Source organism: Carettochelys insculpta, chromosome 11 (genome assembly GCF_033958435.1).
Source record: "Carettochelys insculpta isolate YL-2023 chromosome 11, ASM3395843v1, whole genome shotgun sequence".
Classification (NCBI taxonomy): domain Eukaryota; kingdom Metazoa; phylum Chordata; order Testudines; family Carettochelyidae; genus Carettochelys; species Carettochelys insculpta.
Window position 1 is genome coordinate 48,231,811 of NC_134147.1, and position 15,816 is coordinate 48,247,626.

At 41.9% G+C, this 15,816-nt stretch overlaps 1 protein-coding gene across 7 annotated transcripts in view; it reads left to right on the forward strand.

Moving 5' to 3' along the window:
* Positions 1–15,816, forward strand: part of CFAP20DC (CFAP20 domain containing) — a 180,046-nt gene that overhangs the window by 62,681 nt on the left and 101,549 nt on the right. For all 7 annotated transcript variants that reach the window (XM_075005363.1, XM_075005359.1, XM_075005364.1 and 4 more), the window contains 3 exons: positions 2,964–3,078; positions 7,742–7,898; positions 14,820–14,966. In XM_075005363.1, the coding sequence (XP_074861464.1) occupies positions 2,964–3,078; positions 7,742–7,898; positions 14,820–14,966 (419 nt within the window). The remainder of the gene's footprint in view (positions 1–2,963; positions 3,079–7,741; positions 7,899–14,819; positions 14,967–15,816) is intronic.

Below are 15,816 nucleotides of genomic sequence, written 5' to 3' on the forward strand. Positions count from 1 at the left end.
GCATCTTGTGAGGGGTGCTGCAAAGGGAGCAGCTTTTGGACTATTGTTTTCCCTCTTGTTTGCTTCCCCTGCGGGTGCTCAGTGATAGAAACCTGGAGAAAAAGCAGAGGCTCTCAAGAGGAAACCAGAGGAAGATCGAATTGTGGAACATTGCCAAAAATCCAACATCCAGGTAGTAAGCTGCCCAATAATACCAGGGAACAAGGAAAGTAGCTAATGGGTGCTCTGAAAACACTCCTTCATATACCCACTTCTGCCTGCAGCCACCAGCAAAACCCATAGAGAGTCACATGTTTAGGTTATGTGGTATATTAAATCCTGTTTGGTTGAAATTCTGAATGGCCCACAGAGGGCAAAAGTTGTTTTAATGTGCAAACATGTTATGTAAGATGTACTCGTGAAAGCACAGAAGAAAATGAAAGAGAGGATGTAAACTGAGGCTTTTTTGAACTAAACACTTAAAATTAGTGGTTTTCAGATGTTCTGGTGAGTTACAGAAACTATTCTAGGAATAGAGCAAAACTATTCTAGGAACATAGAAGATCAACAAATATGATTAAATGTATTGAACAGCTTCCATGTGAGGAGAGATTAAAAACACGGGGACTTTTCCGGTTGGGAAATAGATGACTAAGGGAAGATAAGATAGAGGTCTGTATCATTTTGACTGGTGTGGAGAAAGTGAACAAGGAAATGTTATTTACTCCTTCTCACAACATGAGAACTGGAAATGACCCAATGATATTAATATGCAGGAAATTTAAAACAAGCCAAAGGAACTACATTTTCATACAACACGCAGTCGATGTATGGAACTTGTTACCAGAGGTTACTTTGAAAGCTGAAACTCTAACATGGTGCAAATAACAACTAGATGAGTTTGAGGAAGAAAAGTACATCAATAGCTATTAGCCAGGATAGGCAGGAATGCAACATCATGTTCTGAGTGTTACTAGCCTCTCTTTGTCAGAATCTGGGAGTGGTCCATCTCTCCTTTGTATTCACTTTGAAGCATCTGGCAGTTAACACTATCAGAAGACAGAGTACTGGGAGAGATGGACCATTAGTCTGATCTGGTATGGCCTTCCTCATGTTTAGACTAGAACTACCTTAACAGAAAAAGAGTTATCTAAATATAAATCATTAGAAACTTGTTTGATGGGACATGGATGTCGTACCTTTAGGATATTTCTTTACTGGAGAGTACTTACTAACATTCTCAGTGCAGTGAGAATTTGGCATCCATTTGACTCCCGGTACAGGTTGCACATCTCTAGTCCAACACACTCTCATCCAGCAACATCCATAACGTATGATTTTTAGCTAGCCAGGCTATCTCTTATGTGTATGGCCAAGTTTCCCGTGGTCTCATAGAGTTTGTTTACAGCCACCAGTCCTGGCTCTCAGAGTTCTGTGCTGCCATTTCGCCCTAAATGCCTCCTAAGAGCCCAGTAAGCAGTGGAAATGTTGGTAGTGCTGCTAGACAATATTGACTTCTCGTGGTCTGGCAAATTTTCTCATTTGGCACCAGTGAGGTCTCAAGTGTGCCAGACTAGCAAGGGTCAATCTGTAGTACTATTAATATTACTATGACCACTACATGTTGAGAGACCAGGGTTTGCATCACACTATTAGGCCTTTTTACTCAGTCCAAAGGAGGGTCTGACCTGACGATACAGGACAGTTCTGTCTACATTAGGGAAATGTTTCATTCATTATTCAACAAAGTTCAGGGTCACTATACAAATGATTTAGCTAATTCCCCTGCCAATGGCTGATGAACAGGCTGAGGTTCAGATGGCTGAAAGGCTATCACAGATTTGAAGGAGCTGATACATTTTAATTTACCTTTGGAAGATTGTCTTCACAACTAGGAAAGAGCTAGAAACTCTTCTGTTTTGTAAAATCAGAACCTAAATTTTGCAGAACAAAAGGGAAGAACAGTTTCTACATGAGAATAACAGTTTCTTCACATTTGAAACTGAAACACTGCATTTGGGTTTCACAGTTCAGTAGGTTTAAAAAGAAAAAAAATCAAACGTTAACACTGATTTAAAGCTGACAATGAGACTGAATCATCACTTCTTGCGGAGGACTGTGAATGGTAGAAAAATATCAGTTTAGTAGAAATAAAGTTGTTTAAAATAGCATATGAATTAATCATAATTTCCAGCTGTAAAATGTAGCCTTTCAAGTAATATCAGTTCTCAACATAACAGTATGGGACAGGTTGAGAGATATGAAGCTGGTTATGTTACCCCAAGACCTGAAGGAAGCTGAATTGAAAAAACGAGCCTCTTTATCAATTTTAAAACAACCAAATCTTTGTGATCAGGGCTGCGGTCTAAATCCATTACAGGTGTTCAGATTCCAGCTCCTTGGTGTCACTGGAAGATGACCTGAATAGTAAGCAATAAACTTATGTATTATCATTCAGGTTTAGAGATATGTGCTCAGGAAGCGAAAGCGACAGACAATGTTTTGTGTCTATCTTTAAGCCAACAAAGAGCCTATATAAAATGACAGATGCATTTTTAGGAAAAGAAAGCCCATAATGTTTTCCAATTTAGTAGGTGGCAGTGTGTGCCAACATAACACAAGCTTAAGGGACCAAAATAAGCATGATTATTAGAGGCTAGTGGCTTCTCGCTTCATACAAATTAAATTCTTTCAGAGGCTGAAGGGCTGTGGAAATCCAGCAAAGAGTGTAGAGCTCTGAAATAAAATTAGCATGTAAAGTGATTTTATATATGCAGGCTCGTAGCCACTAAGTTTGAATTTGAGAAAGAAATCCCATTACTTACCTTGTAAAAGGGGTAATTCTTAAATTCCCCATTTGCTATCCCTGATATAAAGGTTCTACCTAGGAATAATAGCTTCCTGTGGTTGCCCAAAGATAGAGGGTTATTGAATTGATCAAGACACTTTTCTTCTCTTCCCCACCCCTGCCTTTCTCTTTACAGGGTAACTGATTTAGGAAACATTAAAAGAAGATTGTATTTATCCACGGTTCATAAGGAGCTGTCTGTAACTCCTCTGCATGCAAAACTTCCTCTTTCTATGATCAAACGCAGAATAGTAGGTATCTTGGATATGTTACTTAAAGTGCTGTTGCACAGAATCTTTCTGTTTGTATCAGATACTTCAAACACATAGCTTTACAGACCTGATAAAATCCTGGTGGCTCCAATTCTTGAAAGAGGGCTTTGTCTAACTGAATAGGAGATACACAATATCTGATGCATATGCACATGTGTATAGATATTTTTATGTACGTATATAGCTGTCTCTACCAGATGGCATCAGAGCTGCTTATAGCATGGAGGAAAATAATCTGATTTCTGTCTGCCTTACTGCTATGAAGATCTGTGTGATCATCAAAATCTGAGGAGGCTGTGGATGTTGTAATTGGTGCCCCATATCTATTGCCAAACTCTGCTTCTTACTACTCTTCCACGATCTTTTCTGTGTGCTTTCTTTGTTCTCACAGATATCTTGATCTCCTTTCTCTCTGTGTTCTCCTAGCTAATGGCTATTGGTCCTAGTTCTGACCTCCTCTGCACTTAAACCTACAACTTCCCATCTTCTTACCACCTTGACTCCCTTCTTGTCCTTTAGGGTCTGTGTTCGCTAACCTTGTTTGTCTCTGTTACGTCTTACCTAGTGTCTTTCCATTCCAGTATATTTGGAATTTCTGCTGTCTCCAAGCTCACCATCATTCATGAATTGTTGATTTTTCACAGGCTCCAGCTCCTCAACATTGCTGAAACACTGTTTTCCTTACTGATTCTGTTTCATTAGCAGCTTTTCTCATTCGCCCTGAAATTGACTTTATCACCTTTAATGGAACTCTGAGTAAGCACTGGAGCCCACTTTGAAATGTCATTTGTTTTTACAAAGAATTCTTCATGGGTAGCTAACAGAACATAAGACTAGCTCTAAGAAAAAATATTTCATACAGATCTCTAAAATTATTAAGGGGATATTTTATTATCATTTAATTCAAGATAGTTATGTTAATTTGTATTTCTAACTTCCCTGAGGTTTTTTTTAAACTTTCTAGCAAGAGACGCTTTTAAAAAATTAATATGCACCAGGCCACACCACTGAAGTAGTCATTAATTCAAGATCCATTGAAATAAATTATTTTTCTTCAATACAATTCCAATTAGTTGGTCTTGGTGTCAGGTTAACACTAATGTGTCAAGACTAAAGTATGCATTAATGTACAGTAAATTAAATTCACTCAGAATATGAACATCAATTACAGGGTTTCATTTGGATAATAAATCTTTCATCAGAGATCTGTCTAAATATTCTGATCAATTACAATGACAAAATGTTTTAATAACCTTAACCCCTCCACAGCCATTGCTTGTTAAAGGATTGCTCTAATCTCTGTGAATATTTAACCTTTTTTTAAAAAATCTTATGGTTAGCTGCCTTTTAATTCTTGCAGGTATTTAAAGAGGGACATGTTTGTTTTAGTAATATAAGGCTGCTTTTCTCAATGGCCAAAGTTGTTGGACCAAATTTTAAATTGATACTTATAGTTAATACTATTGTCTACTGCGTTCAGATGTAAACCTCAATATTTTATAGAAATTTTTGCCCCTTCATAAATCCTAGCTATTATACTGTACTTTTCCCTTGTAGATCTCAAACCACATTGCAAAGGCATAAGTGTCATTTTTCTCCATTTGACAGATAGGAAAACTGAGGCACAGAGAAACGAAGTGACTTGCTGATGGTCAAGCAAGTTGTCCGGTGGCAAAGCCAGAAACACAGACCATGTCTTCTGAGTCCCAATACTTTTCCCTGCACTGCTCTATCCACTGGGCATTGTATTTTTGTCACACAGAATTCAGTGCCATTTCCAACACTGCTTCATTTGTGTTGAAACCAGTTGGAATGTGACTTACATTCTCATACCTAGGCTTCCTGTACTGCCGTTTTTACAAAGGATTGCAGTTTTTCAGTAAAGTGTAGTAGACCTACAAATGTCAATCATAATTAAAAATTTTATTTTCATTAATTTTCATTTTTTTTTACTTTTTGAAATTTCAGATATAGGAGCAGAAAAATAATGGGTACGGTTTTCTTTTAAAGCTGCCTGGGATTAAATGTAATTGCTGTACCTGATTTCCACCCCACCCAATATGTTTTATATTTGGTATGTAGATACTGGGCTTTTTATACATATTGGACCTTTTTTAATTCTATTTTCTAGGGAAATACTGATTTTTGTTCTGTTCTACATGAGATATGTTCAACTACTTACATGTGTGTATAAGTGTTCTCAAACTGGAACTCATGACCCCTCCAGGGGTTGCAAGATTATTGCTTGGTGGGCATTGCAAGTTGTCATTTTTGACCCCTAAGCCTCACTTCCCATCCAGCATTTATCACAGTGTTAAATGTAAAACGGTGGGTATTTTGTTTGTAAGGGGGTTCAGAGGCTTGATTTGTGAAAGGAGTCATCAAACAAAAGTTTGAGAATCACTGGTCTAGATTATTTAAAAATCAACATATGCACAGATGCTGCATTCTTTACCATAAAATTAAAACTTACAAAAGTGAAGCAGCTATTGGAATAATATAAGAAAGACTAGTGCCATTATATAGTATAAATTTTGGTTTGTTTGTTTGTTTTTTAACCTAATGGAAAACTGGTCACTGAAGTTTTGCCTATATAGTAGGATCTCAAGATTCTCATGGAGCACTGGCAGCTGCCCCTTCCCTTGGGACCCCAGGCAGGAGCACCGGCAGCCAGGCTCCAGGCAGGAGCCATATTTGTGAAATTCAACATTCACGAGGGTTCTCAAAATGGAACCCTTGCAAATGCTGAGACTGAGAGATTGTATTATGTTGAAACACCATTTAACATTGGTTTTAACCCTCAAGTTAGCTAACATAAAGCTGACCTTGATTTTGCAGAATGTAGATAAGAATAGGACAAATGCAGTATTGTGTCATGAGTACCAGACATAATACTGAACTTTCTTGTTATAGTCATGGGTGTCACCATGTTAGATAATTAAGTAGTTAAAATTTTGTGTAAATATTGTTCTGTTTCCTGCTACAGACAGGGCACTGGTGTATCATTGCTTTGGAGGACACGTTGATACAAAAAGGTTTTAAGCACAGTCTTCTAAAATGTTTAAGAAGCTATGGTGGAATTAAACAACCTTTAAACTGTTGAGTGTAGGCAAACTTTTTATCAAAAAAACCTTGCAATTAACAAATTCTTTTCATAATTTGCTTTGGCAGTTGTCTGCAAAAGCATCTTTATCATGATGCCCTGGCTAATTGTGCTCATTTGAGGACACGGTCATCAATTTTATATATGCAATCACAAATTTGTAAATATAAATGACTCTTGCAGGTGTAACTACAGTAGTGGTATCAGATTATTTTTGAAATAGTGAAATATTATGCATAAAGAAAAGCCTTCAGAGTCCAATCCCATCGTACAAGTTTTAGTTATCAGAGAACTAGGTAGTCTTCAAATATGTAAAAGGTTGTTGTTATGAGACTCATGGTCAGTTGTTCTCCAGATATATGTACAAGGTAGGGCTATTAGTAATGGGCTTAATCTGCAACAAGGGAGATTCAAGATATTAACAAAAACTTTCTAACTGTATGGATAGCCAACTACTTGAACAGGTTTCCAAGGGAAGCTGTGGAATACCTATCATTGGAGTTTTTTTAAGACTACATTAGACAAACACATGGAAGTTATGGTCTTGATGTACTAAGGTTGCCAGGTGTCTGGTTTTAAACTGGCACACCCAGTCAAAAGGGGATCCTAGCAGCTCCAGTCAGACTGGCCTGTTAAACATTCAGTCAGTGGTGCAGCAGAACTAAGGCAGGCTGCCTGGCTCCATGCAGCTCCCAGAAACAACCAGCATGTCCCTGTAAACCATAGGCAGAGGGATGATCAGAGAAGTTCATTCTGGCCCCACTCCAAGCACTGGCTCTGCAGCTCCCAGTGCCAGGGAACTGTGTCCAATGGGAGCTGCAAGAGCAGCACCTGCAGGCACGGGTAGCACACAGAGCCACCTGACCCCTCCAGCTAGGAACCAAACATGCTGGCTGCTTCCAGAAGCTGCACAGACCTCAGCAGGCAGGGATCATATCCCACTGTGCTGTATCCCTGAGCCACCTGAGGTAAGCATTTTGCAGCTGGAGCCCACTCTTCACACCCCTTCTCGCACTCCAGCCCCCTGCACCAGTCCTGTGGTTGCTCCCCTATGCCAAACATGCCAGCCCACAGCTCAGTCCAACACCCTAAGCCCCTTATCCTGAGCTCCACCCCACGGCCTGCTCTCCTAGCCAGAGCCCTCACTGCTTCTCGTACCTCAGCTTCCTGCACCGGCCTTGGGCCTCCTCCTACGACATCAATCCCTCATTTCTGAGCCCAGGTGCAGCCTTCACCTTCTCCCATACCCCAACCGCCCATACAAGCCTAGTGCAGGTGAGGGAGGGTCGGAGAGAGCTAGCAATGGTAGGGATGGGAAGTGAATGGGGGGCAGGGCCTCTGAGAAGGGGCAGGGAAGGGGTGGGGCAGGGGGTTTGGTTGTGTGCCTCCCTAATTATTCTTGGTCCTGCCTCAGCACAGATTTTGGACTAGACCTCTCAAAGGCCCTGATAGGCCTAAATTACTATGATTCTATAATTTTTACTATACTGCCATAGTTTATCTAAGATTGCACTAAACTTTTTTGTTTCTCTATTTTAGTGGTGCAATTTGTGCATTGACTTGGTAGCATTCACCAGTGAAATATTCAAAGGAGCTGTTTTCCAGTCTTTGGATGGAATTATTATTTCAGCTAACTGTAAACTGAGAAAAATCTTCACTTTGAAATCAAAGCCCCAAGATACAGCTGAGGCAGACGGTGCGTTACAGATTTTATTCAGCTATCTTGATCATTCCTGTTCGTATTGTAAAAACAAAGCTTCTTGATCACAATCTTTAAATTAATCGTTTGCAAAACTGTGATTTCATGAAAAGTGAAGTGTGTTTAGGTCATGCCTATCTAGTCTTCTTGGACAATAGATGACATCAGGTAAATGAAGCTATACAAGGAGTCCTCAGATTTGTGATGCCCAACTTACATTGGGTGCCATTTAGAACATAAGAGCATAAGAATGGCCATACTGGGTCAGACCAAAGGTCCATCCAGCCCAGCATCCCATCTGCCGACGGTGGCCAATGCCAGGTCTCCCAGAGAAGGAGAACAGAAGACAATGATCAAGTGATTTATCTCCTGCCATCCATCTCTTGCCCTTGTTCTGAAGGCTAGGGCACCATACTTTATCCCTGGCTAATAGCCATTTATGGACCTAACCTGCAAAAATTTATCAAGCTCTTTTTTAAACCCTAATAGAGTCCTGGCCTTCACAGCCTCCTCGGGCAAGGAGTTCCACAGGTTGACTGTGCGCTGTGTGAAGAAAAATTTCCTTTTATTAGTTTTGAACCTACTACCCATCAATTTCATTTGGTGTCCCCTAGTTCTTGTATTATGGGAAAAGGTAAATAATTTTTCTATATTCACTTTCTCCACACCATTCATGATTTTATATACCTCTATCATATCGCCCCTCAATCGCCTCTTTTCCAAACTGAAAAGTCCCAGTCTCTCTAGCCTCTCCCCATATGGGACCCGTTCCAAGCCCCTAATCATCTTAGTCGCCCTTTTCTGAACCTTTTCTAATGCCAATATATCTTTTTTGAGGTGAGGAGACCACATCTGCACGCAGTACTCAAGATGTGGGCGTACCATAGTTTTATATAGGGGAAGTATGATATCTTTTGTCTTATTATCGATCCCTTTTTTAATAATTCCTAACATCCTATTTGCCTTACTAACTGCCGCTGCACACTGCGTGGATGTCTTCAGAGAACTATCCACTATAACTCCAAGATCCCTTTCCTGATCTGTCGTAGCTAAATTTGACCCCATCATGTAGTACGTGTAATTTGGGTTATTTGTTCCAACATGCATTACCTTACACTTACCCACATTAAATTTCATTTGCCATTTTGCTGCCCAATCACTCAGTTTGCTGAGATCTTTTTGTAGTTCTTCACAATCCCTTTTGGTTTTGACTGTCCTGAACAACTTGGTGTCATCTGCAAACTTGGCCACCTCACTGCTTACCTCATTTTCTAGATCATTGATGAACAAGTTGAACAGGATCGGTCCCAGGACTGACCCCTGGGGAACACCACTAGTTACCCTCCTCCATTGTGAAAATTTACCATTTATTCCCACCCTTTGTTTTCTGTCTTTTAACCAATTCCCGATCCATGAAAGGATCTTTCCTCCTATCCCATGACCACCTAATTTACATAAAAGCCTTTGGTGTGGGACCGAGTCAAAGGCTTTCTGGAAATCTAGGTATATTATGTCCACTGGGTGCCCCTTGTCCGCATGTTTATTAACCCCTTCAAAGAATTCTAATAGATTAGTTAGACACGACTTCCCTCTGCAGAAACCACGCTGACTTTTGCCCAACAATTCGTGCTCTTCTACGTGCCTTGCAATTTTATTCTTTACTAGTGTTTCTACTAATTTGCCTGGTACTGATGTTAAACTTATCGGTCTATAATTGCCAGGGTCTCCTCTAGAGCCTTTTTTAAATATTGGCGTTATATTGGCCGTCTTCCAGTCATTTGGTACCAAAGTGGATTTAAAGGATAGGTTACAAACCACTGTTAATAACTCCGCAATTTCACATTTGAGTTCTTTCAGAACCCTTGGGTGAATGCCGTCTGGTCCTGGAGACTTGTTACTATTCAGCTTATCAATTAACTCCAAAACCTCCTCTAATGTCACTTCAATCTGAGTGAGTTCCTCAGATTTGTCACCTAAAAAGGCTGGCTCAAATTTAGGAACCTCTGTAACATCCTCAGCCGTGAAGACTGAAGCAAAGAAATCATTTAATCGCTCCGCAATGGCACGGACTTCCTTGATTGCTCCTTTTATATCTTTATCGTCCAAGGGCCCCACTGCTTTTTTAGCGGGCTTCCTGCTTCTAATGTATTTAAAAAACATTTTACTATCGTTTTTTGAATTTTTGGCTAGCTGTTCCTCAAAATCTTTTTTGGCTTTTCTTACTACATTATGACACTTAATTTGGGAGTGTTTATGTTCCTTTCTATTTTCCTCACTAGGATTTGACTTCCACTTTTTAAAAGCTGCCCTTTTCTCTCTCACTGCCTTTTTAACATGGCTGTTTAGCCATGGTGGTTCTTTGTTAGGTCTCTTACTGTGTTTTTTTATTTGGGGTATACATTTAAGTTGGGCCTCTAGTATGGTGTCTTTAAACAGTTTCCATGCAGCTTCCAGGGATTTTAGTTTAATTACTCTACCTTTTAGTTTCTGTTTAACTAGCTTCCTCATTTTAGTGTAATTCCCCTTTTTGAAATTAAATGCCAGAGTGTTTGACCGCTGCGGTGTTCTTCCCAACACAGGAATATTAAAAGTTATTATATTGTGGTCACTATTTCCAAGCGGTCCAGTAACAGTTACCTCTTGGACCAGATCCTGCGTTCCAGTCAAGACTAGATCGAGAATTGACTCTCCCCTTGTGGGTTCCTGTACTAGCTGCTCCAAGAAGCAGTCATTTAAGGCATCAAGAAATTTAATCTCTGAATCCCGTCCTGAGGTGACATGCACCCAATCAATATGGGGATAATTGAAATCTCCTATTATTATTGTGTTTTTTTATTTTGATAGCCTCTCTAATCTCCCTTAACATTTATGATGCTTTTCTTTTGACTGCCCATTTTTGCCCCTACAATTCTTGTTCCTCCCTTATGCCAAAAGCATGCATCACCTTCTGAGCCACTGCTAATCACTGATTTCACTGCTTTTTACTTGGCTCCAGCCACAGGCTCAGCCAATCAATATCATGGAGAAAGTCTACCCAGCAACAAGCCACCCTGATGGTGGAAGCCAATCAGGCAAGCAACGGCAAGGCACCCCTTCCAGCGCCATTCTGGAAGGCCAAAGCATATGTGATTTTATATTTATTTGAATCCAGTTTGCCAAATAAATACATTGATGTTGCTACACTGGTTATCTATAATTCATTTAGTACAAAAATCTGAGTTATTGGTTGAAAATAAGGTATCAAGCCTTGGTTCAGGAGCCAGTTCCCTCTTTATATCATTGATTCCTGGGGGAAAGCAGTTTTTGACTTACATATATACTTTATAATAAATATCTGAGGGACACATTGTGTCACAAGACCAAGGCTCCATGTAGATATTTTATAGAGTGCCAACTTCATTGGTTGTGTTCTGTGGGAAAGGTCTTTTCTTTAAGTTAGAATACCTTTTTAGTATTTTTCAAGCAAAACTATCTCTGGAAGTATTTCATCAACTTGTATGGAAGACAGGCTCTTGCTTAATAATCAGTGGGTGCTTCTGTTGGAAAAAAGGAAGATGTCATTCTCCAAGGTGGCTTCTGGTGAGGATGAAAATCATGTAAATTAGCTGTACTCCAGCAGTTCCCCAATTACATTTAGCTTTGTGATTTAACAGTTAATGGTTTTCTTCTTTAAACAATCCAAGGAAATGTTAGTTGGGAAACTACAAGTCCCTCTCCTGCTTGCTAATGATTTTAAGGTGCATTAAACAGGAAGGTTTTAATGTAGCTCAGTCCTGGATTATTAAAATTCTAATTGCAGTTTGAATGCCATCTTCTCATGGCAAAGAGTCTAAGGAGGATTGAAAGGGGCGTTGTGTGGAATCTACTTTTCTGACAAAGACTTCAAGAAACGGAAATTATACAAATGAAATACACTGAATGATCAGAAACACTTTTGTTGACCCTGTTATCACAGTATCTGAGTGCCTCAAAATGTGTATTGAGCTTGTCTTGGAAACACTCTTGTAAATTAAGGGAGCCACATTTGACAGGTGAGGAACAGAGACTAAATTCCTTTCTCAATTTCACTCAGGATGTCCATAGTGGAGCAAGACATTGAACCCAGGTCTCTAGAGCCCAGGCTAACAGTCTAACCACTGGATTGTCCTTTGTGTGGGGAGAGAGATTGACCCCTATATCACTGCCAGCACCAGCGCAAGGAGGGATAGGAAGCACCTTGCACCCAGTTTAGCCTCATATTCAAGTTAGGACACAGCCTAGTTGCAGTGGCATCAGTGGACTACCCCCATGCCCCCTTTCCATTAGTCTATCCCCAGCCTCTCATACCCTTTATTGGTTATGTATTCAGTATCAATGTTCAGCCTTGCACAAAACCTAGAAGAAAATAGGGTCCCTGCCATAGAATATTACAGTATAAATTGGGCACATGGTACCCCAGGAAACAAGATGACCAGTTCCAAGCTAATATAGACACCAGTAGATATTAGGGATTTATTATATCAAATTATGTGTCAGATTTCTTTGGGGATTAACACTGAAGGATTTTATGTAAGAAATATATTTTCATCAGGGATATGGAGAGACTGTACTTGATTGCAATACCAGAAAATTATTCCATGCAAAAGGTGGAGAAGATGCGCAGAAAACATTAGCAGAGGAATTCCAGGAAGAAATAGTCACAAAGATTTAGGGTGGGATTTTCAAATGCTTTCTGCGAGTAAAGTGCCTGACTCCTAGTGACTTGCAATAGAAGTTTAGCACCTAACCTGTTTACGTGCTAATAAAAATCTCAATTTAGACAACAATGGAGTAATGCAGTATTTTCAATGTGAGTAGTAGCAACTATGATAAGAAAGATAAGACAATGTAAGTATTCAGACTGACCAAGAGGTCAAGGAGATTGTGTGTTTAGATAATTTATTGTAATTGTATTAATTCTGGAACAAAATGGTCATGTGTCAGTGATTAAATAACTATACCTTCTTCAAGTGATTGCTCATGTGCCTTCCAAGTTGGGTGTGTGCTGGCATGCGCCCAGTCATCAGAAGCTTTTTGCCCTAGCCAGTAGCCATAGGATTGGTGTGGTGCCCTCTGGAGTGGGGCCGGTATGGCGACCAATGTATGCACTGCCTGACCCACCCCACTCTCAGTTTCTTCTTGCCATGCTGCCGATCACTGGAGTTCTTGACATCCTCTACTCAACTTGTTAGGTAGTAGCCTGTTTTTGTACTGTAAATAGTTCTTAAATATGTGTAAATAGTTTTATTGTTACGTAGTTAATTCTCCCATCTTGTGAGAGCCAAGATGGAGCTTTCCATCCCCGGAATGTTTGGCTTCCCCGGCTTTAAGACTTGTTCTAAGTGTGGCAAACATATGCCCAAGAGCGACCCCCGTTCAGCTTATCGGAGTTATTTGGGGAAAGGACACCTAGGTGACTGTTGCTCAATTTGCAAGGCACACTGCCTCAAAGTGCTCCTAATGAAGTGGCACTTCAGCCCCAGGAGTCCCCAGCGGGATCTGGGAGTGGAGTCTCTTTGGTGTAGAGTGCACTGGCACCACCCACCCCAGTGCCAACTAAAGAGTCCCAGCACCGGGAGCAGGTGCAGGCACCATTGCCCTTGCATGCCATAGGAGTCAGTCTCTGGTGCAGAAGAAGAAGAGGCATGAGAAGCACAGGTCGTCCGTGTCAAAGTGCGGTGGCCCCAAGTCCATGGCTCCACCACAGCCTGCCAAGGGCAGGAGCTGCATGCATTGAAGCTGGTGCGGAGCGGGACCCCACATTCTCTGGACTTGCGCTCAATGCCTAAGGATTTTGAGCAGCCCAAGGACGGACTACTACAGGTGATGGTGCCAGGTCTTTCTCCATCTGTAGAGGATCACTGACATAGCACTGACACAGAGGAATGTCAGGTGCATGTGGACGTAATGTCAGCGCCGATTCAGACATGGACATCGATGCCGGCACTGACACCGCATTCAATGCCGAGTGCTCTGGTGCTGTCCCATCAGGGAGAGAGAATGGGCCCGTTTCAGGTGCCCAATGCTCCAGCGCAAGCACTCTCCTCAATGCCACCATGGTCTTTGGTGTTGGAGTTGGACTCCTACTCAAGCTCCGGATGCAGTGGGAGCACAAGAGTGTCACACCACAGCTGTCACAGGTGCTGTAGTCACAGTTCAGATGCTACTGTTTGGCTGCCGGCTTCACAAAGTACACAGCAATGGCCCTTTTGGACCCCAGGGGCCTTTCACAAAGCTCAGACCCAGGGAGTGGGAGTGACATCCAGGGTGCCAGGTCCCCACTGATTCCACTCTCAGTACTGTCGGTGTCGCCGGCTGCTCCCCCATCAGAACAGCAGTCGGACCCAGCAAATATCTCAGAGCCCCCTGCCTCTGTCATTGGTGTCAGCCTTGGTACCGTCATCAGCCCCATCAAAACAGGGCTGGATTCCACCAGTACAGACAATCATGGTGCTGATACTGCTGCTGCCAGACACCCAGGGGCCAGTTCAGGCACCTGATCAGGCCCAAGGGCAAGGACCCATGTCGGCACCATATCAGCTGCCAACCATGGGGTTTCCTGAACAATCAGCACCTGTGGTCCTGCCAAGCACAGTGCCACCCAGCTTCCCAGTAGTGGCTTCTAGGAGCCAGTTGCAAGGATAAGGCACAGCTACCCTCCCCTTCCAGACAGAGGTCCGGGGCTCTCCTCTTCATCCTCCCCAGATGAGGTAGGAGCAGGTTCTTCAGCCTCACCTGTGTTGGAGGATGGCAGGGCCTTCCAGCAGCTCCTTAGGAGAGTGGCCCAAAACTTAGGCATCCAGGCAGAGGAGGTCTATAACAAGGTGGACCCGGTCACAGACAATTTGTTATAAAAAGTGATACCTTTGTCTTTAATTCCCAATCTATTTGGTCTTCCAGTCACAGCTGATGACCCCAAAGATACTATTCCTCGAACCTGCCAGCTAAATACAGATGTGCCACAAGTCACACAACTACTGAACATGACTAAACTTCGCCAACCAGAAATAAGATTTGGAGGTCGTCCCTTAACTTCATCAGAATCAGGTATGCTGTAATATTAAAATGACTGTGTGAGAGAGATGTAGTAATATCACGTGCATATATGTATAGTTTGATGTGACCTAAGCACATTTTAAGGGTCTGGGTTTCTTAACCCAAGCACTAGAGGTGCATGCCTAAGAATGGATGTATGCATAAATGCACCTACATTTTGTAGCTGCAGTGATGCAGGTAGACTTGAACAATTCTAACACCCAAGCTTGCAAAGTCCTGGAATTTAGTACCACAAAACCCATTAGAATGAGTTTTGTGGATGGAAATTCTAATGTTTATATGCTTGGTTGTTACAATTTTACAAGTGTACACTGAGTATCTTGCCAATAGAATAGCAAAACTTCTGGAAGACCATTTTCTCCTAGGCTGTGTCTACACGTGCCCCAAACTTCGAAATGGCCATGCAAATGGCCATTTCGAAGTTTACTAATGAAGCGCTGAAATGCATATTCAGCGCTTCATTAGCATGCGGGCGGCAGCGGCGCTTCGAAATTGACGAGCCTTGCCGCCGCGCGGCGCGTCCAGACGGGGCTCCTTTTCGAAAGGACGCCACCTTCTTCGAAGTCCCCTTATTCCCATGAGCTCATGGGAATAAGGGGACTTCGAAGTAGGCGGGGCCCTTTCGAAAAGGAGCCCCGTCTGGACGCGCCGCGCGGCGGCAAGGCTCGTCAATTTCGAAGCGCCGCTGCCGCCCGCATGCTAATGAAGCGCTGAATATGCATTTCAGCGCTTCATTAGTAAACTTCGAAATGGCCATTTGCATGGCCATTTCGAAGTTTGGGGCACGTGTAGACACAGCCCTAGGGTTAACCAGCATGGGTTCTGAAAGGGAAAGTCATGT